General features: G+C 47.8%; 1 protein-coding gene across 2 annotated transcripts in view; it reads left to right on the top strand.

The window, feature by feature from the left end:
• The first annotated feature begins 540 nt into the window (after positions 1-540).
• The window catches only part of MDGA1 (MAM domain containing glycosylphosphatidylinositol anchor 1), a 128684-nt gene continuing 102653 nt past the window's right edge, over positions 541-26571 (top strand). For both annotated transcript variants that reach the window (XM_072332526.1, XM_072332525.1), the window contains exon 1: positions 541-1336. In XM_072332526.1, coding sequence (XP_072188627.1) covers positions 1210-1336 — 127 coding nt within the window. In that variant the 5' untranslated portion in view covers positions 541-1209. The remainder of the gene's footprint in view (positions 1337-26571) is intronic.

Raw genomic sequence — 26571 nt, 5'->3', positions numbered from 1 at the left:
GAAATGGTGAAGAGGGGAGGGGGAAAACCTGGAAAGCCGAAGGGAAGGCAAAGACGGCACGTTCGGCAGAGCCAGCGGGCAGGGAGGGGTGAGCACAGCCCGGGGCGCGCCGCCCCCGGACGCACCGTCGGGGTTGGCGGAGCGCAGAGGAGCGGCAGGAGCTGCTCCGGGCAACTTTGCGCGGTCGCTTGCCGGCGCCTGGCGGGAGCAAATCAACTTCCTCCGCCTCCGTGACCCTCCTCGGCGGTTCCCTTTCAGCTCTAACCCCCGTGGCAGCCGTCGAGGGGAGCGGCTCGGAGCCCTCTGCAGCTGCAAATCGACTGCGCGGTGCGCGGAGGAGAAGCACCCGGCAGAGCCCAGCGCGCAACATCGGGGAAAGTTTGGAAGGGAGAAAGAGGCGGCGGGGAAAGCAGAGCTGAGCCGCGGTGGGGCTGCTCCTCGCCTGCTGCTCCCTTCAGGCTGGTTGGGGTGATGCTGTACAGCTGGGAGAGCTCTTGGGAGAAGCTTTAAAAAAAAAATAAAATTAAAAAAAAAAAAAAAGAAGAAAAAAACGGAAAAAAAACCCAACCCAACAACCAACCCTTCCTGGATCTGATTAATTACAACAATTCCCTCCCTAGAAGATTTGGAGAAGACAATACCTATTCCTCCCTCCCTCTTTCAGCAGCTGGCTCCTAGCCCCCCCTCTTTGCTCCCCCTCCTTTTTTCCCTCCACCTCCTCTTCCCCCCGTTCGCTCCTGGGGCTGCGGCCAGAGCCTCGTCGGGAGGAGGAGGGCGGGCGAGGCTCTCCCAAGTTGGCCCCAGTTGGCAGCACTCGGGGCAGCCCGGGACTCCGGCGGCTCCTGCTGAACAAAGGAATCCCCTTTCTGGGAACGGCGCTGGGCCGGGCCGGCTCCTGCTTCTGCTCTGCCCCTTCGGACCGGCCTCTCGCGTGCCCTGGGCATCGTTTTCCTGGACATCCTCGAGCAACCTGGCAAGGGAAAGAGGGAAGCAGCGCTCCGCTTTCCAGCTCTCCCTGCTTCCTTCCTTCGCTCTCTTCTCCCCCTCCGTTTTATTTTATTTTTTCTCCCTTTTTTTGCTGTTGTTTTTAAATTCCCTCCCGGCGGCCCCGCCGGGGGGGTCCTTTCCTCCGCCCGAGGGGCGCCGGTGCCCGGCGGAGCGGGCGCATGGGGCGGCGTTCCGGGAGGCTCTCGCCCGCTCCCCCGCCGGATGCTGCCGGGGCTGCTTTGGCTGCTGTTCCTCGCCGGCGATGAAGGCGCTGCCTTGAAGATGGAGATGATCTGTGTTTTATTCCTCTCTCTGGTGCCGGCGTACAGCAGGGGACAAGGGGTTTACGGTAAGAGACGCGGCGGCGGCTTCTCGGGAGGGAGGGGGGAGGCGAGGGCGCGGGCGGCTGCGATGGGATCAAAGTTAAAAAGCACCTGCAGCAGAAAGTAAACGATGCCGGCGGAGCTCGCCGCAGCTCGAGCGGAGAGACTGATGCAGCAGTAGGGCTCCCGGAGCCTGGAGCTACTTCGTAATTCCTCGCCGTAACCCCTGGCCGCCACGGATTGACGAGCCCGCCGGGATGCTCGCCCCAAGCGCTGCCTCCGAGCGGAGCGGGGCGAGCGCCGCCGCAGGGATTGGGTCAGCCCGGCCCGACCTCTCCCGCCACCGTGGGGCCGCCCCGAGTGGGAGACGCGGCGCCCCCGAGTTGCGCTTCTTCGGGGTGTGGGGGGGTGATGGACACGGAGGCGGCCCGGGCCCGACCCCCGCCACCCCCACGGCGCGCTCCCGGGAGGCGAGGGGTGATGCTGCCTGTGCACCCTATGGAACTTCGATGCTGCCCTTTTTCGTCTCGAAGCGGGGTTGGTGGTGGTCTGTAGCAGAGCTGGTGGCGAGCTGCTGGGTTTTATTTTTTTCTTTTCCATTTCTTATTTTTATTTTGATTGTTATTACTCGGACAGCGATGGTGCTTATTTTCTCCCCTCGCCGGTGGTCTGTGTGGCAAAATACGAGATCCTGCAGCCCCTCAGCCTCCCGGGGCAGCGCACTCATGCCCCCGCCGAGCGCCAGCCCTGGGGGACAGCCGGGTTGTGCACCCCGGCCCTCTCCCCGCCCCTTCCCCTCTCCCGGCCCTCTCTCAGCTCTCGCTTTACAAGCTCTGCATTTCCAATACACTGGGAAAAAAAAAATGAAGAAAAGCAGCCCACAAGCCTTGCCTCTCACAACAAGCCGGCTTTATCTTGGCTTACAACTCAGTTGCGCGCTGCTGTAAAGTCCTTCTGGGAGGCACGGCGCTGCCTCTAACAAGCCCGGCTCTCTGCACGCTGAAGAGAGACCCCAGTGAGAGCAGCCAGCCCCCTCCTCCCCCTTGTAGCAGTTCCTTGTGTGAGCCCTGGCAGAGCTCGGTTCAGTCTCACTGACTACGGGTATGTCTTTGTAGGTCACTTTTTAATGATGTATTTCTTCAATGGAAACAATTCCTCCTTTCTCCTTGAGGGCCGGGATGTTAATTTGAGCGTAGGTCTGGTTTGTAAAATAACCGTCTTAAATAAAGGGTGGATTGCTTCCATTTATTTATTTATTTTTAAAATCTTTTTCTTTTACCCCCTTTTCTTTCATCCTCCCAGTTGGTAAGTCCAGAGGAAAATTGCAGGGCAACGAAGGGTGGAATGGAATTGCAGTTCAGAAGCCTGATCCGGGTGGGCTGTTTGATCCCTTAAGCAGGCAGAGCGCTCCCAAGCTGAACTTTCTTGGCTTTGTTTCAGTGTGTTTGCTGCTGGGTCGCAGAGCGACCTCTCAGTGACAGGGATGGAGACACCTGCTCCTGCTCAAGCGTGCCTGAGGAGGCTGTGTGTTCCTTCAGCACAGTGAACCCGCATTTGTTAGAGTTGTTGCTGAGTTACATCTCCAGAACAACTTACTCGTGGCTTTGTCTTCTTCTCTCAGAAAGAGAACGGAGAAGCTGCTTGCAAATAAAACTCACATAGTCTGGCGCTGAGATGAAAGCATCATCATTTTGAGTCAAAATGGTACTTCTGTCTGTTCTTGTCCTTAGCTGCGCAAAGGAGGATATCTGCTCCCTTTCCTGCTCTCCCCTCGCCATGTCTCCATCTATCTCTGAGGCTGGGAGCAGCCCCGACCACTGCTGGGACAACTAAAGTGGGATTAGGGAGTGGTGCTGCTGCCCCTCTGTTCCTGTGTGCCCTAAATGCGTGCCTCTCACCAGAGCTCTGGGCTGGCTGCAGTTGGCTCTGCTGTGTTGTGAGCAACGCTCTGACTATGGCAATGTTGGGAACTCAGGTGTCGTGTCTCAGGTCCGTTTTTCCCCTTTTGAGTGTTTGATACTGATGGGGACGTGGAGAGGCGTGTGTATTGGTCTATAAATATATTTTGCTTCAGCAAATCTGCTAAGATTAAATCAGATTAAAGCAGATAAAGTATCCATGTGATGTACTCTTTAAATAATACACCCACGTGGATGCACACAAAAGACTTCTGTCTGGGAGAGCGGAGTTGTTGGAGAGCTTTATTGAGGGGAACGGCATAAATAAAGCGTGTGTAAAGGGGCTGCTGGGAAAGGAGTGATGGCACTGGAGGTGCGATTTAATTAGGAGTCAAGGTGCTGTCAGCTGCTACCTGAAGAGGCTGTTGTACAAATTGGCATTTGTTGCAGTGACTGAAGAGTGTCTGAAGCCCTCTTCTCATTAGCTGATCCCACCTCTCCTACCTTGCTGGTTGGAGCAGGATGGGGCCGGCCTGGTGCACAGAGGGCAGCTCGCAGGCTGTCAAGGGGCAACTTCTGTAAGGCTTTTGCTGTGCCCTGTTCCCAAACGGTGTGTGCTTTACCATCCCATTAGTGCTGCTGTCGGCGTGAGGCACGAGCTGTGACGTATGTATGGGAAATGCCACCGTTTGCAGAAAGAGAGGAAGAGGCAGCAGGGAAAGGCTGCTGCCCTCCCATGCTTGAAGTTAACTGTGCTTCAACACTAAGCATTAGTGGAAGAGGAGGAACAGGGGGGTTCCGAGGGGATGAGCGTGCCTCTTGTCTCCTCTTCAGAACTTTGCCTTCAGAACTTGCACAGCTCCAATGCAGTGTGCGCAGCGCTGCAGCTTTGCTTCCTGCATGTATAGCATACAGCTAAAATTACTGTGTGCCCAGCAGCCAGCACAGCCTGGCTGAGCAGCAGCAGGGCAAAAGAGAGAGGGATGCTCTGCCCCGGCCCACTGTAATTCACTGTAACTGCTGAAGGGTGCATGAAGGATCCTTCAGAATGGCCCCACTGGGCCCTCTTGGAACTCTGGTGAGTGCAGCATCGCCCAAGCTGAGTGTCACAGCCCATGCGTGTGTCCTTGCTGCCTGTTCTGGGGGAGCAGACACTAGTGTCAGCTGGAGCCTGCTGTCCCGGACCATCCCTGTCCTCTGCTGTCAGTCACTGCTTTGCAAGCAGGAGTGGGGCTGCAGGCAAGGAGCTCTCAGCTTCCTTGGTGCTAGCCTCCTGCTTCCCGTGCACTCTGAGACGGGGCAGCAGGTCACTGGGTAAGGCAGCAGTGGCGCTGGCTGACTGGTTCCTCTTGGAAAAGGTGTGTGTGAGCAGGAGGATGGGGATGGCTGTCCCCCAGGCTGTTATATACATGTGCACAATATAGTGTGCATGTATATGTATACATCCTTCTCTTTGTGCTCAGCCATTTCTCCTTGTTGTCCACCTCTTAAATCTTTGTTGACACAGCTGTACCCCTTCGCTCCAGGCATTTTGTAACTGGAGGGCTACATGCAAGGATCAGGCTGGTCCAGGGCTTGCATGCTTCTTCAGGAGCTCTGTGGGGTCAGGGCATTAAGTCTGTCCACCTCATGCTCCCCTTTGCTGCAGCACTCTCCAGATGCAGTGTATCAGCCTCACCCTTCTGTGCCACCAGAGCCTGTGTTTGGAGGTCAGGTCAGCAGCTTCACACACCTGATAAACCCTCAATTGACTTTAATATGCAGCACCGAAGAAACGACATTATCCTTTTGACAGGTTGTTTGCAACTTGCTGGTAGGAGTCAAAATATTTCAGTATAGGTGTCATCAGAAACCACCATCCTATGCTAATTTTGGTGGGAACATGAAGACAGATGTTGGATAATTTGACATGAGCAGCGCAGCTTTTGAAATTATCACCGTGTCAGGTTTGCACTGGATTTATCCCTCTTTCTTTCTTATTTTTTATTATTATATGTATAAATTTCAGACGATTGTAAGAGATGGGGTGGAAGATGCAGTAAGCACTCTATAAGCAGCTGAGGGTAGCCTCGGAGGTTTACCAATCAGACAGCAATTCAGCAGTGGCAGTGAGGGATGCTGTGCTGCTGGGACTGCTGTTCTTATTCTAAATAAGAAGACAAAGAGACTGGAGACTAGAGACGGTGTGAGGCTTCTCTCCAGCCACAAGCCTGGGTGTTTCCCCAGATTTGGGCTGGAGTTGCTGTTATTCGGCTCTTGATTGGTGAGGTTTTGGTCTTCCAGTCCCTCCTTCCACCCATACTGTGTTCTTTAGCTTTGTTAACCATAATTTATGCTAAAGAATTTTGCCTGCACAACTACAACTCATGGAAACATTGAGGAGTGGAGTTTGTGCCCCTGTTCCAGGCTGGATGAGGCTCTGAACAACCTGATCTACCTTAGGCACCCTTGTTTGTTGCAGGGGAGTAGGACTGGATGGCCTTTAGGGATCCCTTCCGATTCAAACGATTCCATCATCCCACCCAATCTCCAATCTCCACCTGCTGGCTTTAATTCAGGCTGGAAAAATGTGTCAGTATCTCCCAGGCTTGTGGAAGACAGTGGAGGTTGTGATGCATCTGTGTTGTGCGATGCACCAGGGGAGAAGGGAGCGTGTGTGCTTTGTGTCCCTATGCTCATGTTTAAGCGGTGAGATTTCTCTGCAATTGGGAGCCAGAGTGCTTGCTTTGAAAGGAAAAGAGCTTTCATCTGCCCTTTGTGGAGAGGAAGGGGCTGGAGGAACAACAGAGGTTTATTTTTATAGCCAAGTGCTTGCTTAGTGTTCAAAGAAAGAAATTAAATGTGAGATACCCGGTGGAGTTAGTGATAAAAAAAAATAAAATATTAAAAAAAATATATAGAAAATCAACATGGTGTTAAAGATCTAGGAAAGAAAGTGAGAACAGGAGCCAAGAAAGGGAAACCCAGGCATCTCTGATCTTGGCTCAACAAAAGTTGAGGCACAGAAGGGCTCGGCCGGGCCAAGGCCTGTTTGGAGGCAGAGTGCCGAGACCCATATTGTGGCTTTTATCGAAGCAGCGGCTCCAGCTCTGCCCGGCTGCCGGGGGAAGCCGCCCTGCCTTCGAGCTCCAGCCCAGCTGCGGCGCATCTGGACGCGGGGCCGCGTCGCTCCGCTGCTGCCCGGCAGGGGGGGCTGTTGCAGCGCCGCGGGGCGGGCGGGGCGGGGGTCCCGTCCCCAACGGAATAAGGGCGATTCCTGCACGGACGCGCGTAGGGAGCGGATGGGCAGAGCGCTGCGGGAACCCGGGCTTGGGGAAACGCAGTGCGAGCTTCTGCCCGGTCCCGAGCGGCTCCGCTGGCCGCCTGCCGGCTTGGTTGGTCTGTTTTTGTTTTGGGTCTGAAGCTGTCGCACTGTATCCAAGCAGTGATGAACCTATTTTCTTCTTATTATTTTTTCTTTCTGGGCGTTTTCCATTTCCCGTAAAAGATCATGTAACGAAGCAAGTGTGGACACCGTAAATCCTGATTTGATTTTATCCATGCTCTCAGTGTTTGTGTTTTTTTTCTCCCCTCATACACCTGTGTGACTATGAGTTGGTCATAGAGCCATAGAATCATAGAATGGCCTGGCTTGAAAAGAACCACAATGATCATATCTAGTTTCAATCCCTCTGCTATGTGCAGGGTCACCAACCCCTAGAACCACATCAAGCCTGGCCTTGAATGCCTCCAGGGGAATTCATGTTGGATGTTAAAGGAATCTGAATAGATATGAGGGTGGAAGGGTACTTCCTGATGGCCTTCCCCTGGAGGAGGAAATATGATGACATTTAGGTGGCGGCTGGCTGTCAAGTTTTAATCCTGAAATACTCTAGTCCATGGCCAGTAAAGAGAGAAGTAAACAGAACTGTTGAAATACCACTGTATAGAAATGATTATTTCTTTAAATTTCCTACTTGCTTTTCCAAAGTAGACAATCTGGTCACACTAGAATATGCTTCTATCACTGTGCTTCCAAAATCTACAGTAAGCTTTGTAGTCTAGTTGTGTTTAAAATCCTCTGTAGAGGATGTTCCCTCTGTCCATTCCATAGAGCAGACTGTGTTCTTAGCATTGCACTCATCATGAAGAGTAGTGCAGAGGCAATTCAATGTTTCAGCAGTTGCAAATAAGGCAGGACAGAAGTGGTGATGGAGTGGCCTGCGATAGGGGGTCACCACTGCTGTCATGGGAGCAGGTTGCTGCTCTGCTGGGCTGCAGGGACACGGACAGCAGGGTTCTAGGTGGCTCTCTGTAGCTTCTCTCTTTCTTGTCACTCTTCTTGCCTGTGCTGTGTGTTGCTCATGGGGTGTTGGCTGCTGTCCCTCTGCTTGGCCTTGCCCAAGGGAGAAAGAAGAGACGGACTGTGACAGGTCAAGGGGAAATGGTTTCAAACTAAAAGTGGGAAGATCTAGATTGGATATAAGGAAGAAGTGTTTTACAATAAGGGAAGTGAGGCACTGGCACAGGTTGCTCAGAGAGGTGGTGGAAGCCTCATCCTGGAGACACCCAAGGTCAGGATGGATGGGGCTCTGAGCACCTCATGTAGCTGTAGGTGTCTCTGTTCATTGCAGGGGAGCTGGACCACATGGCCCTCAGGGGTTCCTTCCAACTTAAACATTCTATGATCCTGCAGATGTAACAGAAATCTGTCTGGCTGTGATGTGTTGGCTTGTGGCTTCTCTCCGCTGTGAGCTGTGGTGGAGGATAAATGGCATGCAGGCACTTTTGCTGGGTTTTGTGTAAATGGAAACGGTGGCAGGGTGAGGATAGCAATTTGCAGAGGTGCAGTAAGGACTGTAATTTCCAAACAAATATTAGTACACGTTGCATAAAGAAGAGCTGGCGCAACACCGAAAGCTAAAGTCAAGCTGTGAGGAAGGCTTTAGGATGTCCGCAGGTGGACATTTAATGTGAGAAGAGCTGCTTGATGTTACTGCTCCTGTTTCAGGAGGAAATGGTCCTTCACTAATTGGCATAAATTGTTCTAAGAAAAATGTGGATGGGAATCTTGTGCATCTCTTGTGTCCCTCCATGATGGAGTAAAAAGAAAAAATGAAGGTGTGATTCACAAAGATCTTTGAGAAACACAGCAAAACGCCTTTTGGGTACAGATGCCTCACATGTTGGAAGAGTCATTTGTAGGATTACATGGTAAAGAGTGACTGCCTCTTGCTAAGTTTAGTGTCTGGATCATTCCAGCTCAGAGCGCCACTTGGAACAGTGGGGATGTGAGAAATGGAGGCTCACAAAGTAATTTGACTTCAGCTGGAGAAGGGTGGCTGAGCTCCCCTGACAGTCGAGTGCATGTCTGATGTGTTCTCTCAGCTGCTCTGGAGCATTTACACCACAGTTGTTAGACTCTGAAAATCATCTCGGGGCACACAAGTAGGGTTCCTTATGGGTTTAGGAGTTTCCCATCACTAGTATATAGTAGTATACAGCCTACAGTCATTCCACTCTGCCTGAGAGAAAATGAGATGGAGACAGAGTGATTCACCCTATGCAGAATGGAGAATTGAACATCGCTGAAGTTTTCACCATTCTTTTCTACCAGGTAGAGTGCAGTTGGTATTGAGTGCAATCCCTGCAGCTGACAGGTGCAAGATAAATACATCCCCAAGAAGAAATAAGTTTGTATATTAGGTAACATTTCTTCTCAGGACGAGTGGTGAGGTGTTGGAATGGCTGCCCAGGGAGGTGGTGCAGTCACCATCTCTGGAGGTGTTCAAGAGCCGTGTGGATGTGGCACTGAGGGACATGGTCAGTGGGCACGGTGGGGGTGGACCGGTGGTTGGATGAGATGATCTTTGAGGTCTTTTTCACTCTTTATGATTCCATAATTCTGAACCACCGAGAACAGATTCTTGTCCGGAAATCTCTGACTCATTATTATTTAGCCATAGAAACTGCTTTCATTAATGAAGGAAGTTAAATGATTTTTTTATGGCATCTAAGGAAGGACAATAAATAATACTGAGTTGCTTCTGAACGAGCAGTGATTTGGGATGGGTTGAAAAAGCAGGAAACAATATCATAGGTGTGCTACTGTGCATCTGGCAATGAAGTGATGTCAGTGAGGTTGGAGCTGTGACTCTTGCAGTGAGGCTGGATGCCAGAGCTGAGCATGACTGTTGAAGAAGGGATGTCTGAATACACCACCAAGTTTTGTTCTTTTAATTACATGCTAAGTTCGTATTCTTGTGTTTATTACAAGAGCAAAGATAGGGAAATCTCCAACTCTTGTTCCACAGATGCTGACAAGGGCTGAAAGGAATTAATGTTACGTAGTTCATTTTTCTTTTGAAAAAATGTTTTCCCTATTATATTTAGAGCAATTAAAATTTGCAAGTGAGTTTGTGAGAAGGGGTGTTCTTGATCTGTGATTAAAAACAATTGCTGCATAAGAACACTTTCTTATCTCTGGATACAGAATCAGAAGAGGGCAGTGGTGATAGCTGCTGGGAAGAACCCCATGGTAAGGTGCAGTGAGAGACAGAACCTTGCCTTTACAGGAGAGAAATGCTTGGATACTGGATGAGAATAGGGGCTTCCCAGTGTTCTGAGACCGTGGGATCAGGGGAATGTCTTTGCAAACCAGCTGACCTGAGGTGCACGTACACTATGCCTGCACGAAGTGGGGATGTAACCTGCGTGTGCTCCTGAGCTGCCTTTCGGCTGTTGTGAAAGCAATGCTGTGGACAGCAGGTCTAAAATTAATCTTTCATTTTGAATTCTGACTCGAAAAGCTCTCCTCCAACAGCTCCCCGCAAAGATGAGCCCTGCATTTCACTGCAGTTGAGTTTCTCAGTTGGTGTTTTTTTCCAAATGGGATAGTCAAGCTCCCAAGGCACACAGCTGCATCTGAGACGTTACCCATAGAAACTAAGCTCCAGTTTGGGTTAAAATAGCACAATAATAGTTTGTTTTCTGGTCAGTCGAATGATACAGCAGATCAGGACTTTCATCCTTATTCCTGCAGAAAAAGGACGGTGGAGAATGGCTGTTTACTATGATGCGCATGATTAATACCATAAATCTTTCATGTGGGGCTGCCGGGTGAAATGAATGAGTGTTATCACAACAAATTGGAAGGAGCGGGTGGCTGCATGCTCATGTTTGGTAATCAGGTCTGAAATGTAAAGTAAAAGGAGAAATTAGCCGAAGGTAACGGTGGCTATCAAAGCTCTCTGTGCCATTTGCTAAGCCTTGGCAGAGCTGACGCGCTGCTTTTTGCAGATCACAATGAGCATATGTACCTACTTGTGGCTGATGGTAGTTCCAAGTGGCCAGCAGCAGTGCGTGTGCTACTTGACAAACAGTTCTGCTTCTCAGATTATTGTGGAGACATCCCCAAGTATGTCTGCAGCATATGGCTTGCTTAAGGAGATCGCTTTGGATAAGAGACACCCGATAAGACACAGCAGATCAGCTGCGTATCGCGCGGCCCCCGGGGGTCAGCAGGGTGTGCAGTACAGGCATAGAAAAGAACAGTGAGGGGAAATGGGGAGAGAGCCCCACAGCACAGCACTGCAGGCTTCCTTGTGTTGCGTGGGTCAGCAGCACCCAACGATGTGTGGGAAAGCTCCAGCACAGCTAATTGTAAATGGCGTTTTAATTTAGGAATTGCACTTGATTATTTCAGGGCAGGTTTAGAAGAAGCAAATGAGGAGGTGGGGAAAGGAAACCTCAGTGCGAGCTCTTTGCTGGTTAGGCCTAAATAAAAGCTTTGCAGAAGGAGGAAGCAGAGGAAGGTGCTAAAAAGTACTATGATCTGCAATGTGCTTGGAGATATAGATAGGGAAATGAGAAGGAAATGTGTCTAGCTATTGCTAGATTTAAAAAGAGAGAAAAGAAATTGATGCTGTTGACAGTGTGTAAATTCTAGGAGTGAGCGTATTTCTCTCTTTCATTGCCCTCCTGGTAATAGCAGCAACATTGTTGCTGTTGAAAATGAGGGATTGAAGAGTGAGTGAGAAGCACCGTCCTTGACAGGCAGGAACTATGTTGGAGTGGAATCACACATTTCCCAGAGGGCAAGAGCTGGAGCTGTAGGGCCATGGAAAGTGGGATGCTCTTAGCACCCCTTTGCAAGAAACAGGAGAATCTGATGCACCTCTTACATATATATTCCTGTGCCTTTTTTTTTTTTTTTTTTTTTTTTTTTTTTTTTTTTTTTTCCAAGTATCATGGCCAAGAATTGTTTTTGCCTGTTGCATGGGAGATTGGTAATCACAGCCTGAACCTCTGATTAATCAGCTGAGGCAAGTGTGGGGTCAGCTGTGGGAGCACAGGTGAGAGTAATTTAGCTGTGCTCCCAGAAGGGATGGAGCTTGACTCCACCTCCTCTAGACCTCATTTAAGGGCTGACCACCACTAGGGTAGCCTCTTTTGGTGCTTGCTCCCCAGTGGAGACTGCCTCAGCATTTCCCAGTGAAGGCATCCGTATTGGTGAGTTTTTCTTCATAAATGGCCTTTTGAATATCTGTTACCATCTTTGTATCATTCCACCTTACACCTATAGAAAGCAGTTGTAGTAATGCTGAGGCTGGAGCCCAAACCCCAGGATGGGATAGAATGGGTAACAGCTTGTGATTACGGGGCTCTCTTGCTGAACTAACGCTTTGGATTATTATTATTATTATTATTTTCTATACCACATTTTTTGATCTAGTTTAAGACATTGTAATTAGTTGTTGCAGTATGTTTGGCTGATTGCGTTTTTCTTGATACAAGGTGTAGTGGAAATGCAAGTCATGGCTTGAACCAGTGATTGAGCACTTGGTGGGAATGCAGGGACAACCCAGGGGATCTCAGGTGCATGTAATGTACCTGAATGACCAGAAGGGGTGAAACCAGGATTATCCCCTTCTCAGACCTCATTTAAGGGTTGGTAGTGGAGGTAAGGGTATTTTGCTGGAGATCCCTGTGTACCTGAGGCCTTTCTAAATATAAGCATCTTCTTTCCTTTATTTCTGTGGCTATTGTAGTTGAGCAAATCCTCACTTTCTGCAGCCTGGGACCTTGCTGTTCTATTGCCTTTACTGCACTTTCTATTATATTAAGCAAAGTCTTATTTTTGAATGCTTTGTCGCACCTCCCTGCTTTACAGATATTGATGGCTTTCCACCTGTTAGCCCAGAAGGAAATGATGCAGCTAAGGGGGAACAAGCAGGCAGCCACTGTGCTTAAGCTGTGAGGAACTGATGGCCAGGCTCACTCCAGCCTCTGTCACTGCTTGGTTGGGAGGAATGGTTGTGTTTCTTCAGCTTCTTTATGAAAGCAAAAGTTAGAAGGACAAATAAAACCTTGGAGGAATTACTGATATCTATCCTGGCTACAGTTTTTGGTTTTGCTGTGCTACTCATGTAGCTGGTATTTTAGTTCAAAGGGAGTTAAATGTAGATGAGACGTTGCTCTGGTGAAAATGCTGGCCTGAAATGATGCACATAATAACTTGTCTCTGTCAGTTTTGTAGGGTTGTTGTTGTTGCCTTTTTCCAATTCTATTTGAAGACTTCACTGGAAGACAAGTATGTTAAAATAAATACAGCAAACATTAAAACAAAACACAGGATGTCATGTCTGTTTGTTTCTCCTGGTGTGAATAGGAAGTGATGCCATGTGTCTGCCTCAGATGTTTTGAAGGTAAAGCTGGTGATTGCAGTGAAGACACAGACAAGCAAATTCAGTTTCAGTGTGGAGTCCTATCTTAGTAGAATCATAGCATCACAGAATTACTCAGGTTGGAAATGACCTCAAAGATCATCAAGTTCAACCACAGCCTAACCATAGTGCCCTAACTCTAACAACCCTCTGCTAAATCATATCCCTGAGCATCTCTGAGTAGTTCAGAGGTTTCCAGGGATATGACTTTATTTTTTTTTCCTCCCATCATCATTACATTTTGACTTGAGATTTTTGCAGTGGTGTGGCAGCTTCCACTTGGATGCGTTGGTGAGCATCGTTTCATTGATGGCCGGCTGCTGTGGTCACAGGGCTGCTGCCACTTCAAGAGAGCCCATGTGTGAATCTGCTTCATAAAGCAGTAGGATGCTTGCTTTGTGCAAGCAGAATGCAATGCCTCAGGACTTGAGCTGACTACATGCAATGCTTATGCAGAGTCACTCTCTATAGTTAGGACTTTCTGAATCTGATGGTTTCTCAGGAGGAATTCCTTGTTTCTCTGGTCTTGAAAAGCATCTGGATGCTTTGATTTCAAAACCTACTTCTGTGAAGGACTTGGATTGTGCTTATGGAGAGTGTGCTAACTCTTATACTTGACCTGTAGCTCCAATCTCAGTGAGTTATGCCTCCACTTTCATTGGTTGCTCTTGGAATGATGGGACAAACAATCTTTCCTACTCACAAAGTTTTTGACTGTTTCCTATAGTAGGTGATATTAAAGTATCCTTTCGCACAGGCTGCAAACATAGCACTCCTGTGACTTGCTGTCTCTGAGTAAACTGAGAGCAGCTGACAACGGTAGATTTTTCTACCCTTTGCTTTGGGAAAGGAGGAATTTTTCCTTTCCATGGCTTAATTGCATTATACTTAGCTGAGACAATTTTTCCTTGCCTTTGTCACCTGTGTTTTTACCTAGCTCTTCTTCCGGCCTCGAAAAGTGCGTCTGAATGGAAGAGACATAAATAGAAGTAGTGTTCAGGATATCGCTCAGCTTTGGAGATATATGCCTCATAGCAGGGAGTCTGTGTTCCTTTGTTCCTGCTGTCTTTCCCTCTGCCTTCTGGCTTTCCTTGGTTCCCGGTGTTCCACCTTCAGAATCCTAGCTATATTCACTTTGCCTAAAATATTTGTTTGAATAGCAAAAGCTATATTAAAAGGACACATTATCAGCTTAGTTTAAATACACATGTTGGCTCTGTGAGAGAGTGCTTTGCAAAGAAAGTCTGACTGTATGCTTTTGCACATTAAATGAGCATGCAATTAAAAGGTCTTCAACAGAAGAAAGCCTTTTTCTCCTGCTTCCTGGCATGCAAATGCTGGCATGCTTCTGTATTAGGATTTGTTGCAGGGAAAAACCAAACAGTAGTGAAATCATGCTGGCGTTGCCTTTATACAGAGCTATAGGACCAATGGAAAACAGCAGCTGGAAGCCTGATTTGATCTTTCTGTATGATTAAGTTGCAGATATGGTGCTGGTGAGAAGGTAATTTCCTGAGCCCTTTTCACAAAGGATTTGAGCATTTTTGGAGTAACTGTCCTCCATTTCTGGTGTTGATGGCAGTCCTTCAGATGTGGCACTCTGTGGGTTGCTGTGGTACAGTGTCTTCAGGAAGGCACAAGACTGCTTGGCATTGTAGGTTCTTCCCCTACCTTTGCTTCTTTCTTTAGTCTTAATTTTCAGAACACCTTGTATGCTGTGGAAGCTGCCTCCAGGCCTATGGAGTTGCTGTGGGTCTAGGCTGTTTCTACCAACTGCACATATTTGTTACTCTAGGAGAAATATCCAAGAAGAATCCAGGCATAATGTGTTTTGGTTCTGCTGCTGAATACTTCAAAGAAGATGGGCTTTTCTGCTGTGTCAGTTTTTCCCCTTTGTTTCCTATTAATCTTACTGTGATTATTCATACACGTTCAAAATTAAATGAATCATCCCATTGTGGTGAGAACCTTGCCTGGTGGTCAGCAGGGAGCTGGGATTCAAGGGGCAGCTCCTGGGTATCAGGCTATGTGAGATCTGACTGTTGGACTAGATGATCTTAGTGATCTTTTCCAACCTCATGATTCTGTAATTCTATTATGTAAAGTGAGGCAGGGTTGGCAGTCTCAAAGGCTGCTTCTGTAGCCACACTAATGTTCTCTGTTCTTGCATTTTTTTCTTCTGGTCTGAATGGTCATCACTGGTTCCATTTTAAGAGCAGGAGTGTGAGAGCGACCTTTCAGCTGTTTTGTTTTTCCTGTCAAGTTAGTTGCTTTTCAGATTCCCTGTGCTTCCTTACTCTGATTTCCTTTCTGTTTAGAGACATCTTTCTAACCTCTACACCTTCTATGTAGCTTCATCTGTGTGGAATCTGTCCTTAATGTCCTTCCTCAAAACAGAAGTTGAGGAACAGACCTTCTGTGTGTGTCTTTTCTTGTATTCTTCTCCTGAACTTGCGCTTTGAATGTGCCTTTCAGCTCTTCAGCAGGTTTGGCTGAATGGGCATCCCTGCCTTCTCTGGTTGTGTGAGCAGTTCTTGGGGAAGCAGATATGTTCCCAGATAACTTGTCCATCTTCCCGTCACCCTCTAGGAAAACCAGTTCTACATGTTCCAATGCTTGTGTTTTCTGGATTAGTGCATCTGCTGGAGTGATACCCTTTCTGGTGCGAGCACTGGTTGAGCCAAGCTGCTCATCAGCCCAGTGCAGACACTGAGAGGAAGCCAAAATGCTACTTTTCCATGTACCAGGATAGAATCCCTCCAGGTACTGAACTTGCCAAGATGGGAAGAGAATGCTGTACTCTTGTGGTACTCCTGTGCTTAGAGCACATGTCACTGCTGGATCAGTATTTTGCTGTTTCCTCATTAGAGTAGAATTACAATACTGCTACAACATCTGGAGATGGTTAGAGGTTGAATAGAGATGAGTTCAGTCTCCTTTGTATTAAAGATGAGGACATCATGCAGTTATTTTCTAGTTAAACTGGAAGGAAAGAAAGGTCTTTCAGGAGCGTGTCTCCTTCTAGAGTTGATCTTCTCCAGTACTTGGTAGCTCTTCTCCAGGAGTATGCATGCCCACAGACTCTACAGGGAGGTGTCTTAGGTGAGCAGTATGGTTGTAGGTATTATAACAAATCTATTGTTCATCCATCTTGGGAAAACTGCTTTCGTATCTCTAAGATTCCCCTGGAATTCCTGCCTGGGGGAAGTTGTGATGTTTCCTGTTGTTCTGGGAGCTCCATGGCCACTATTCAAAGAATGTGAAATTTCTGTTTTTTATGGTAATCAAATGGAAATAGAAAAGACCAACACAATATACAAGGGTGAGAAGAAAATCCACATTTCCTTTTAAAAGAAAAATGATACCCTACAGATCTTTTGGTTGGAAGGGACCTCTAGAGTAATCTGGTCCAGCTGTCTGCTGCAAGCAGGGATAAGCCTGAGGTTGGAGCCAACTCTGAAGATCAGACAGGTTGCTTGGATCATTCTCCAACTAAATTTTGAGCATATCTAAGGATAGGAGCTTCCATGAGCTCTTTGTTCCCCTCTGCTGATGTATGACAAACCACAGGACTAAATATATATCTTTCTTATGGCTAGTGGGAGTTTCCTGTGTTTCTAAAGTGCTTTGATTTAACTCTGCTGTAATTAGCAGTCCTGGTATAGTCTGTCACAAAGACAGAGAAATCGTAGATGCACTGGCAGACATTTCTACACTTTCCATTTTACATGCAACACGCTCATAGAAACATCAGTGCTGGAAAGGATCTCTAAGCTCACCTAGTTGAACTATCAGCTCTTCCCCACAATGCCCTCTAACCACCTCCCTTAGTGCCACATCCATGTGGTTTTTGGAGTCATGGTGACACCTCTGCCTCCCCAGGCAGCCTGTTCCAATGCCTCACCACTCTTCCTGAAAAGCTTTTCCTAATATCCAGCCTGATCTCAAGTAATGGCCATAATTAATATTCTTCTGTGAGAACAACAGAAAGATTAAACAAGCATGGAGTCAGAGATGGCGCAAAATATCAATCAACCTACTGCCCACATACAACAGGGAGAAAATCCTTTGTGTGTGTTTATATTTAGATGTGTGTGTTTGTATGTAATATGAATATTATGCATGTATATTACACAGACAAACACGTTTTGCAGCAAGTTGATTGAGGTAACCAGTTCTGGGTTTTTTGATAGGAAAGCAGGGAGTGTCCAGCAGGTGTCCTGCATTGTGTGATTTGTCAGCATGAGCTAGATGCATCCCCAGGGCATAGCAACAAATGACTGGGTAGGAAGAAAGATGCAGGGTTTCTCAGGATGCTTTGTAAAGGGAACTTCGGGTCCTGTTCTTGTGGTGTGCTAATGTGACAAGGGGACCTTGTCTCACGTTGGATGCCCTGGGGTTTCTTTACACTTTAAGTTCTCCATGGGTGCCCAGTTGGCAGCCTTGCTTCACAGCATGGAATGCTGGAGTAGGAAACTGAAGATTTGGATTTGCTTTCTCTCTTCATCTGACACAATTGTAGGTGGCATGGAGAGTGGGAAGCTGGGGTAGGAAGTAGGTTTTATTTTACTCCCACTGAATTTTATCTGGGCAACATGCCCTATCTGAACAGTTGGCTTGGTAGCATTTTTATTTTCCTAATGTGCTTAGTATCTGTTCTTTGTCTCTCCCTCTCTTGTAGAGCCATTTCCAGATTAGAATGAACAGGCATGTGAAAAGGGACTGGGGAGATGGGAAGGTCTGTGTGTCCAGGTGTCAAAAACACAGCTCTGACTTGGCGTGAAAGGCATCCACTTCACTGGTTGCTTGCTGGTAAAGTCTTTCAAAGAAGAAAGGAGACTTCTAGTGTCTGTCTCACCCTGAGCACATCTGATATCTGGCCCAGGTGGTGATACACATCACTTGCCACAAATAGCTGATGAAAGTCACTCTGCTCCTTTTTCATTATTATTTTTGTTGTCATTTTTAAGTTTCCAATGTGGAAACCTCACTGCTGACCTCCTGGGTTTTCTGAGAAGGAGTGCAGTATGTAGCCAGCCCATACTCATGCTTTGCAGATCCCCTAAATGGTTTGCATATGGTTTTTTGAGAGTGTGGGAGGAGTATGTGTGTATGTGCAAATCTCAGTGCTGCTCCTGAGCTGCCTCCTCTGAGGGAGTGGCAGTGCTGCAGCTTCAGTAGAAAATATTAATGCATGTAAACATTTTTCTAAAGGCATTACATCTTCCTGCACGTACTTTATTATTTTCCCACAAATCTGACTAGATGTGATAGATAGGTAACCAGGGAGCAAGGCTGGGGAAGCGTGCTAGAGAGGGAAGGAGGGGAACGGGAGTGAAATAAACACAAGCCTGCTGTAATTCAAAACAAGGCAAAATCAGATTGTGTGCTTTGGCTAATTTTCTTATTCAGGTATTGATCCAATGGCTGCTCCAGAGTCTATTAGCAGTCAGCCAGTGAAAATATTTCCCATCGGGGGCTCTGACCTGAGACGGGGGTGAATCTATAGCAATTTGTTCAAACAGAGGAAAGCTTTTTCCTCTGATTTGTATTCCAATTTGCACAATATACAGAGGGGGGCCCCGTTGTGGGGGTTTGCGGGTTGGTGCTTGTCAAGTGGGAATCAAGCTTGAGCCAGGCAACTTGGCTGAACAAAATGCCTGATTAAACTCAGGGCTGGGCACCCTCTGTCTGTCTCTTTGGGTTATCTGAGAGCTTTGCAGGCTGGTATGTCGAGGGAAGTAAGACAGCTCTTTGCATCCCCTTGGTAGGGAGGAGAGGCGTTCTTGCGCCATTACAATATATTCATTTGCGCATGCTTTTCCCTCTATAGCTTACTGAATTTTCATGGTTTTCAGCATGGACCAAGTGGACTTTCAGCTGGCTTGACCATCATATCTCCTGATGGAGAAGAACAGTGTGGATGTTGCAACTCTCAAGTGAAGAGTCCGCTGCAGGAGTTCCTTGGATCCCAATGCTTTATTGGGGTTTGACAGAAGTTGCCTGATAAAAAGCTTTGGGACCCAAAGGTTCCATCTCCCTAAAGACATGGAGCTCACCTTCTTATTCCTCTCCCCATTTCCTGTTATGTTGTTGTTTCAGAAGTTATCTAGACAAGGAAACCATTTTGGGATCTCTTAAATCAGTGCTTGCATCTATCAATAGCAATAGAAAAACGTGACAAGGTTAGCAAGGCTTGTGGTTTCCACTGCCTGTTGGGTCACCAGCAGGTCTAATGCCAATTACTTTCTGATGGGACCTTTGTCAATCTGAAGACTTTCAGGTCTGGGTTTTATCCCACCTGTCTTGGGAATGATACAGCTGTAAAGTTGTGGTTGGAGATGTGGGGAGTTAATTTGGAGAGCCCTGATTTACACAGATTGTGCATTCTGTTCCTGAGAGACTGGAAAAATATATGGTTGACTTGACACACATCATTATGAAATATGTAATTGGAGGTGGTCTCTAAACATCAGCTGACATATATATGACATATGTTGGGTTTGCATACTAGTCTGTGATACCATGCTGTGTGTTTTCCAGTACTTGCTCAAATACAGGAACCTGACATGGAAGAATTCTTCATGCAAAGAGGCAGGAGAGAAAAACTTTCCTTTACAAAACAGAGTAGGGAGAGTAATGGGGTGAGTTTATTCTCTGTATGCTGTTTTTAGCCTTTGAAATTGGCTGGAATTCTCCCCAGCCTTGTTATTCTTGCTTTAATTTAGTGAGGGTCACAGGAACTCTTAAAGGGAGAGAGAGGATGGGAAGGAATAAATAAATTAGCACCTTATTTTAAATCTGTTCAGTTTTTAGACCACAGGCTTATTTTTGACTTGGCTATAACTTTTGGGGAGCAGGCCCGGATCCTGAGGAGAGCACTAACTCCAGCATTGGGAAACAGTGCGAAAGTTTATGGGATTTTTAAAGCAACCAAGCAGAAGTCCCTGCAGTCAATAGCATGAGTGGAGTGTGTGTGTGGGAATGATGACAACAGCATTTTGTAATATTTAGGAGAGTATTTAATGGTATCAGGGCTGTGGAGCATGCTCTTGCTGCTTTTATGGCTAGTGCAGGGCTTGTTAAGGTGCTGAAGGGAGGTACAGCACAGGGCAGGCTGGAGCACTGGCTGCTGGGGAAGGGGTTCCTCGGTCCCCTGCCCACTTCCTTCCTGAGGGGAGCCCCATTTCTCCAGCTTGCAGCATTGCTTCTAGACAGCAGAGCAAGTCCTGTGCCAGGCTGCCAGAGCGAAGCAGGCTGGGAGGGGGGGCAATTAAAATCGAAGGTGCCACTTCCTTGATATGCACCATTGATTGACTCCCATCAGGTGATGGATTTTAAGGCTTTCACACCGGCTAATTAGTCCAATGCCTGCCTTAAGAGTGAACGTTTCCCAGGGCTTCAGCAGAAAGAAGAATGACTCACATGATGGAGTTATCAACCTGTGGGTCCTTCATGTTGGTTCGGTCGTGCTGCCCTTTCATTCTGCTGCCTCCTCCTGGGGCTGTGGCTGTAGGAGGGAGCTGAACTGTTCCTGTTATGACTTAAACACTTCTGCCTGTCCTCTGCAGAGCTGGGTCCTGCAGTAAAGAAAACAAGCTACTGTGCTGAGATGGATCTATGCTGGTGTTGAACTGTGTGCTGCTCCCATGGGGATGCTGTGCACAGCACCATGCAGCAGCCTGGCAAGAGGAGACTGCTGGAGCAGGAGCACACAGGAGGGCTATTAGTGCTGCTTTGGCTTGCTTCTAGGGAAAGAATGCTATGGGTGACTGTGTCCCACCTAGGGAAGTGGAAGGGAGGGACTGAGGCAAGCTGTTTCCTCCAGCTGATGTTTAAAGCTTTATAGCACAGTTGCAGAGAAACAGCTGGGAAAAGGATACTAAGAAAGTACACAAGGTATCTGTTGAAACCCAGCATGTCCCTGCTGCGCAGCAGTCTGTGACAGGTCCCAGAACCACAGCCTACTGCGCTGTTAAGCAAGACTGATACAGTGTGTTTCTCCCAGCGTTACCAGGCTCCTGTCTGGTTCAGGGCTCTGGAAACATCACCTGTTTCTCTCCACCATCTCTGTTGATGTGTATTGTTGTGTTCCCCTAAGCATCTTGCAAAGACTATTTTTTTTGGTGAGGTAACGATGCTGGCAGGGTTAGTTCCCTCAAGATGTGAGTTCTGTTCCCTGCAGAGCTCACACACATCTGCCTATGAGTGTGACTCCTGCCCACACTGCTGGGGCTCAGTGTGACTCAGGAGGGGAGAAACTGCTCCATTCAGCATCTTCTCCTGCTGTGAGTCTCATGCTTCACAAGCCTATGAGCATGGGCAAACTCCAGGGGCTGCATCTCCCCCTGATCTGCTGTGAAGAAGGAGCAGCTCTCTCAGCTGGTCCTCGCTGCAGCTCCATTCCAAGTTATGAATGCGTTTGTGTGCAGTGGAGGAGACCAGTGGGAGCAGCTTTGCTGGGCAGATGAGCACTGTCTAAGACAGCCGCAGACTATGCAGTGCTGTCTTGCTGGTACATTGCAAAGGACTGAAGCTTTTGGGCTCCCAAATTTACTGCTTTCTCATTCTTCACAGCTTTGCACCACCAGCCCTTCCTTACAGCTGCAGAAAATCTGCTTGCTGGGGGTCTCTAACTCATATGTTTTAGTGGGAACCAGTGTAATCATATTTATTCAGCAGCACTATTGCCACTGTCACATGTGCAAGGGCACTGTGAGCCTTCTGCCATTTACTGCTGCTTTCTTCTCTGGTAAGGTAGAGCTGTAAGCATCCTAGGCAGTGCTGTGGGGCCAGTCCACAGGATACAGCAGTTGATCCCTGGTTTGGGAGAAAGATGGAAGCATCTCTCAGTGCTTGAGTAGCGAGTAATGGCAGGAGGTAAAGGGCAAAATGTGTCTTGCTTGCTGCACTGGTGTGAATATCTGGTACTGTGGTAGTTCTTGGACTTGGCTTGTTACCTAGAGACCACCTGCTCCGCTCTAAAAAACACCATACCATGGACTTGTTATTCTGTTCTGGGTTTTTATGATTGCAGGAGGGTTTTAGTGCCTGGTGTGAGATCATATTTAATGTTCCTCTTTCTCCTGCCCTGTTCAAGTGATGTTTGATACTGCGATGCACCATTAAGCTGGTAGCAGGCTCTGTCCCCACGTGAATGCATTTCTGTGGCAAGTGGACTGATTGTGGGAGAGACAGACTGTGAAACAGCCTACATGTGCTTAGCTTTATGAGGAAGGAAGGAGCCTGTGAACGGAGAAGAGGTGAATAGTAACCTCTACTGTGAAGGTTCTAGCTCAAGCAATGAGTAGGAGGTTATTGCAGGTTGCGCGTTTTGTAGCCTGAAACCTGTTATTGGAGAGGTTATGTAGGAGGCCCTGTGCCTTCCGTGTTGCAGGATCCAGCCTACCACATTCTGCCCTGTTGGGATAATGGGAGGGTGGTGCTGGCAGTCACTGTGGTTCAAAACCTCCTCAGCTGGCTTTCATGGCTGTGCTGGCCCCAGGTCTGTCAGGCAGGGTTTGCTCTGCTGCTGTGTCAGACACATCCTACGCCTCTGACTTCACCTTGTTTCCTTCAGGAGACTGAGGGGCTCCACATATTGGACAGTTTCAGACCTGCAGTTGGTAGTGGCAGTGACATTTGTGAGTGCTCCCAGTGAAAGAGGAGAGCAGAGGCTGTCCTGTGAAGGAAACGGGTTTTAGATGCCAACATCTTGTTTGAATGCTCTTAATTCATCTGTAGGACTCTGAGATGGTTTTTGGGTCTGCTGTGGGCTGGCACTGCCAATGTGGTGAGGCTTCTCTTGCTGCTGGAAAGGTATGAGGCTCTGGGAGAAAAGGTGTCAATGCTTGTCCTCCTGCCTCAGGACTTTGTCCTTCCTTCTCCATCAGACTCTCCCAGCTGCCAGGCACCTACTCACTCCAGCACAGCCCCTTGCCCTCAGAAGCTCAGCAAGAACACAAAGGAGAGCAAAGCCAAGGGAAGGCAGGAGCATCCCTGCTTCCCGGGGATGCTTAGATCGAGGTGCCAAGACCTACTAGCGAGATACGTATCTGTGACCTTCTGTTGCTCCTGTCAGGCACTTCACAGTCCTCAACGTGACACCGACGAAGTTACAAAGCCGTATCTCAGCAGGCGACAGCTGCTCCTGCTGTCTTTCTCACTCTTTCTGTCTGGCAACAGGATCTCCTTAAATACATCATTGCATTTGCACTGTGACAAGTAAAGCTTGCAGAGTAAAGTCAAACAGCTTGATGTGAAGCTTGGGTTCAACTCTTAGATGGGGATTGTAGTGCTGTGTACACATCGTTCCCTTTGCATTTTGCCCAGGAGCAATGGAGTAGCAATAAAAATATCCCTTAGGTAGCAATTCTTACGGCATTAGTCTCTAGCCTGGCTGGAAATGTCCTGATCTGCAATGTTTCTGGCCCAAGGTAATTTAGCAAAAGCTCATGATTGCATTGAGCTATAGCCACCTCTGAGCTTTGCTCAGTAAGGGAGTGTTTGTGGAATCTCAAAGACTTCATTATCTTGGAGTTTGCAGGATTTTTATCTAAAGTTATGTGGGCTGGAAATCTTGCATGCCCAGACACCTGAGATCACAAAATCAATTCTGCCGTCTATTAAATAGGTGTAATTCCCATCGACTGCAGTGAATGTTACAATTTTGCAGCGGAAGGTGGAATTGGATCCATATGTATTAGAGACAGAAAACCCATCACCAGTTTCCTCTTTTGCCAAGGTCAGTGTGAGACTCTTCCTAGGTGTTTGTGACCAGCACTTCCCCCAGTCTGCAGTGGACTGGAGATGACTGTATCTCTCACCACTGCTTTGCCATTAAGAATGGACATGTGACTGAGGGTATAAAGCCAAGCCTGCTGCCAGCTGTTTCTGACACTTTTATTTTTGTGAAGACTTTGAGATTTTTTTAAAATTGGATTCTAATAAGCGCTAAAAATAATGAAATTAATTCCTCCTGGCAGATGTCCCCAATTGCTTTGCCTCTGTTTCTGGGCAGGCTGGAGCAGAAGGGCAGCAGCCTTGTGTTTATTTGTTCACAGGTGCTTGCTAGGTTGGAGGCGGAAAAAGGCCAGCCTGGCATTGCTGGCAGCATTCTATGAGTGATGTTTTAGCCATGATTTGTTCCCCATATGGACGTTATGTGAGCTGCAGGCAGCTGTGTGGTGTTTCAGACCCAAGTGGGAGTCAGGCTGTCCTTTAATGCAAACCAGATCAGCTTGGCTGCTTCTTGCAGCTTGTGAAATACCAGGGAAGCTTCAGCACAATGGTGTGCCAGAGCTAGTGAGATGAAAGGCTTTTACTGCTTTGGTAATTCACGTTTTCTTTCCTGGTCTCTTGTTGCTGTGACAGTAGGCCTGCTAGGAATCGTACTGACACGCATTTTGAGAATGTAGTGTTTTGGACAGGAAGCCAAAGGCTTCAGCCTGTTCACTTCCAGCTGCCTGACTCCAAACATGGTGCTGCTGCTCTTGGGCTGGGGCCCAGTTGTTACTGGGAAGGGACCCAAGCCTTGTGTCCTCTTCCAGGCAGAGATGGGACTCCCTCTGCTGCCCTGACCTACCCAGCACCTGGGGTGAAGGAGGGATAAAAGCTTGTCATGAGTAACCATGGGCAGGCAAGAAGAGGAGCCGGTGAGGAGCCTTACTTGGCTCAGTGGAGTTAGAACAAGCCCTTTGCCACTGCCTGGGACAGGCAGGACCAGAACTGTGAAGCAAGCCTGCTGTTCTTCCATGGGTGATTTGTGAAGGGTTCTTGAGATGGCACATATGGAATATTCTGAAACACGTTTGGCTGCAGTTGGACAGCAGTCTGTACTTCACTGAGGATCTTCTATGGGGTTTTTAAAAATTCAGTGAAGTTTAAGGACCGAAAATCTGCTTATTCCAAAATCAGAGGTCATCTACGTGACGTGAGACATGACCTTTGTGATCTCTTCAGTGCAATACCATGATGTATTTGACAGCTATGCTGGTGTAAATACTGTGTCTTCCTTCACCTCAAAGCTGCTTCTCAAAGAGCAACGTTGCTGTGAGATCAAATGCACACCTGTACCCCTCTGGAAAGGCACAGAAAACTAAGTTGCTGGTTGCTTGTGATCATTAAAGTACACCATTTTTTTTTCTTCCCTTCCATGAGCTCTGGCCAAATTCCAACTTGGGTAATTATATTCTGCTTCCCTAATTCCCTCTGAAGCTGCAAATCAGTTTAGATTGCTTTTTCCTTTCTAGCCTGAGCCCTGTTAACCAGCTATGTTCCCCCTCTGAGGAAGATGCACTTAATTCCTTACAGAAGCAGCCCCTTCCCTCACTTGGGTATTTATAAAGTCTTTTTGATGTGACAAAAGACAGCGAAATGTGAGAAGTGACTTCTCACAGCTGGTGTGTCTGACTTCTCCCCCCTGCTGACGGCAAGTTGCAGAAGGTGCTGAATTCACCCCTTGTTCTACAGCACCTGTAGCTGCCCTGGAACTCTGAGTGAGAGCAGCATGCTGGGCAGCAGTGCGTATAGGAAAGGAATGGTGCTCATCTTTCAGTGGTGGAAATGCCACTTGGAGTAACAAGCTGCAGAGGAGATAAGATAAAGACTGTGCTGTGAAGGCGAGCGTGGTGGGCATGACATGGAGGACTGTGAACAGCGTGGGGAGGGGGGGGGGTTGTCTGAGACAGTTTGTCCTAATGGCTCCACGCTGGAGGTATGCATCCAATTTTCTACCTTGCACTTCTTAGTAAGTGGCTGGTGATATTAATCTTTTCCCTTATCAGTCTTGTGTAGCAAGCATTAGCAGTGTCCTCCAATGAAGCACACCCCTTCACCTTCTCCCTTGTAGAACTGAAGATAGAGAGGAGACGTTTGGCTCGATCTTTTGTGCTGAGCAGAGAGGAGCAAAGAGAAGTGACAATGCCACACAGATTTATTTATTTCTGGAATGTATCCTAATTGAGTCTGAAAGAAGTGAGTGTGGAGAGAAGGTGGTTTTTGAGGATTCAGAAGTGAGTACTGTGTGGATCCTTCTTCATAAAGAAGGGTGTTTGTTCAGCTCCTCATGCCCCCACTCCATCCCATGTAGTCCTTGAGTGGTGATGTCCTTCTCGTGATGGTGCAGCTTCCCCCCCATCACATGGAGCCCTCTGCTGAGAGAGGATGAATCTCCTCCCTACTGTGCTGGTGTGTCGAGCCCGGCCAAAATTGTTGATAATCACACCTACTACTGTGATACTTGATGAGAGCTGAAATTCCCTTGCTGCATGCCTTCAAGTGACAAACAGAAACAAACCAATCCTGCTTCAAGACGGGGACTTTGGGTGCTGCTTTTTTTACTCTGTTTTAACCTCCTTGTTTGCAAGCACAACTCAGGATGCTTGTCAGGACAAGCTTCTTGATTCAAAAATGCTTCCCTTTTTACAGGGAATCATTTTCAAGATCGATCAGGCTTAATACTATGTGCTGTAGGGAAGACTTGAATATATCCTGGCAGATACTGCAGGACTCCCCTCTGTTATGTGTGTGGTTGCCGGAGCTCTTTCTGTAGTTCTTTCCAAGTTTTGATGCTGATCTGTTTTCCTTTGGAAAGTGTGTGCACACATGCAGGGCAAAACCAGTAACACTTTTATCTCTTCGCAGTAAATCAGATGCTGT

Source organism: Excalfactoria chinensis, chromosome 3, assembly GCF_039878825.1.
Source record: "Excalfactoria chinensis isolate bCotChi1 chromosome 3, bCotChi1.hap2, whole genome shotgun sequence".
NCBI classification, from domain to species: Eukaryota; Metazoa; Chordata; class Aves; order Galliformes; family Phasianidae; genus Excalfactoria; species Excalfactoria chinensis.
Note: the sequence above shows the minus strand (reverse complement) of the source record. Positions and strands in the feature narration are given on the sequence as shown.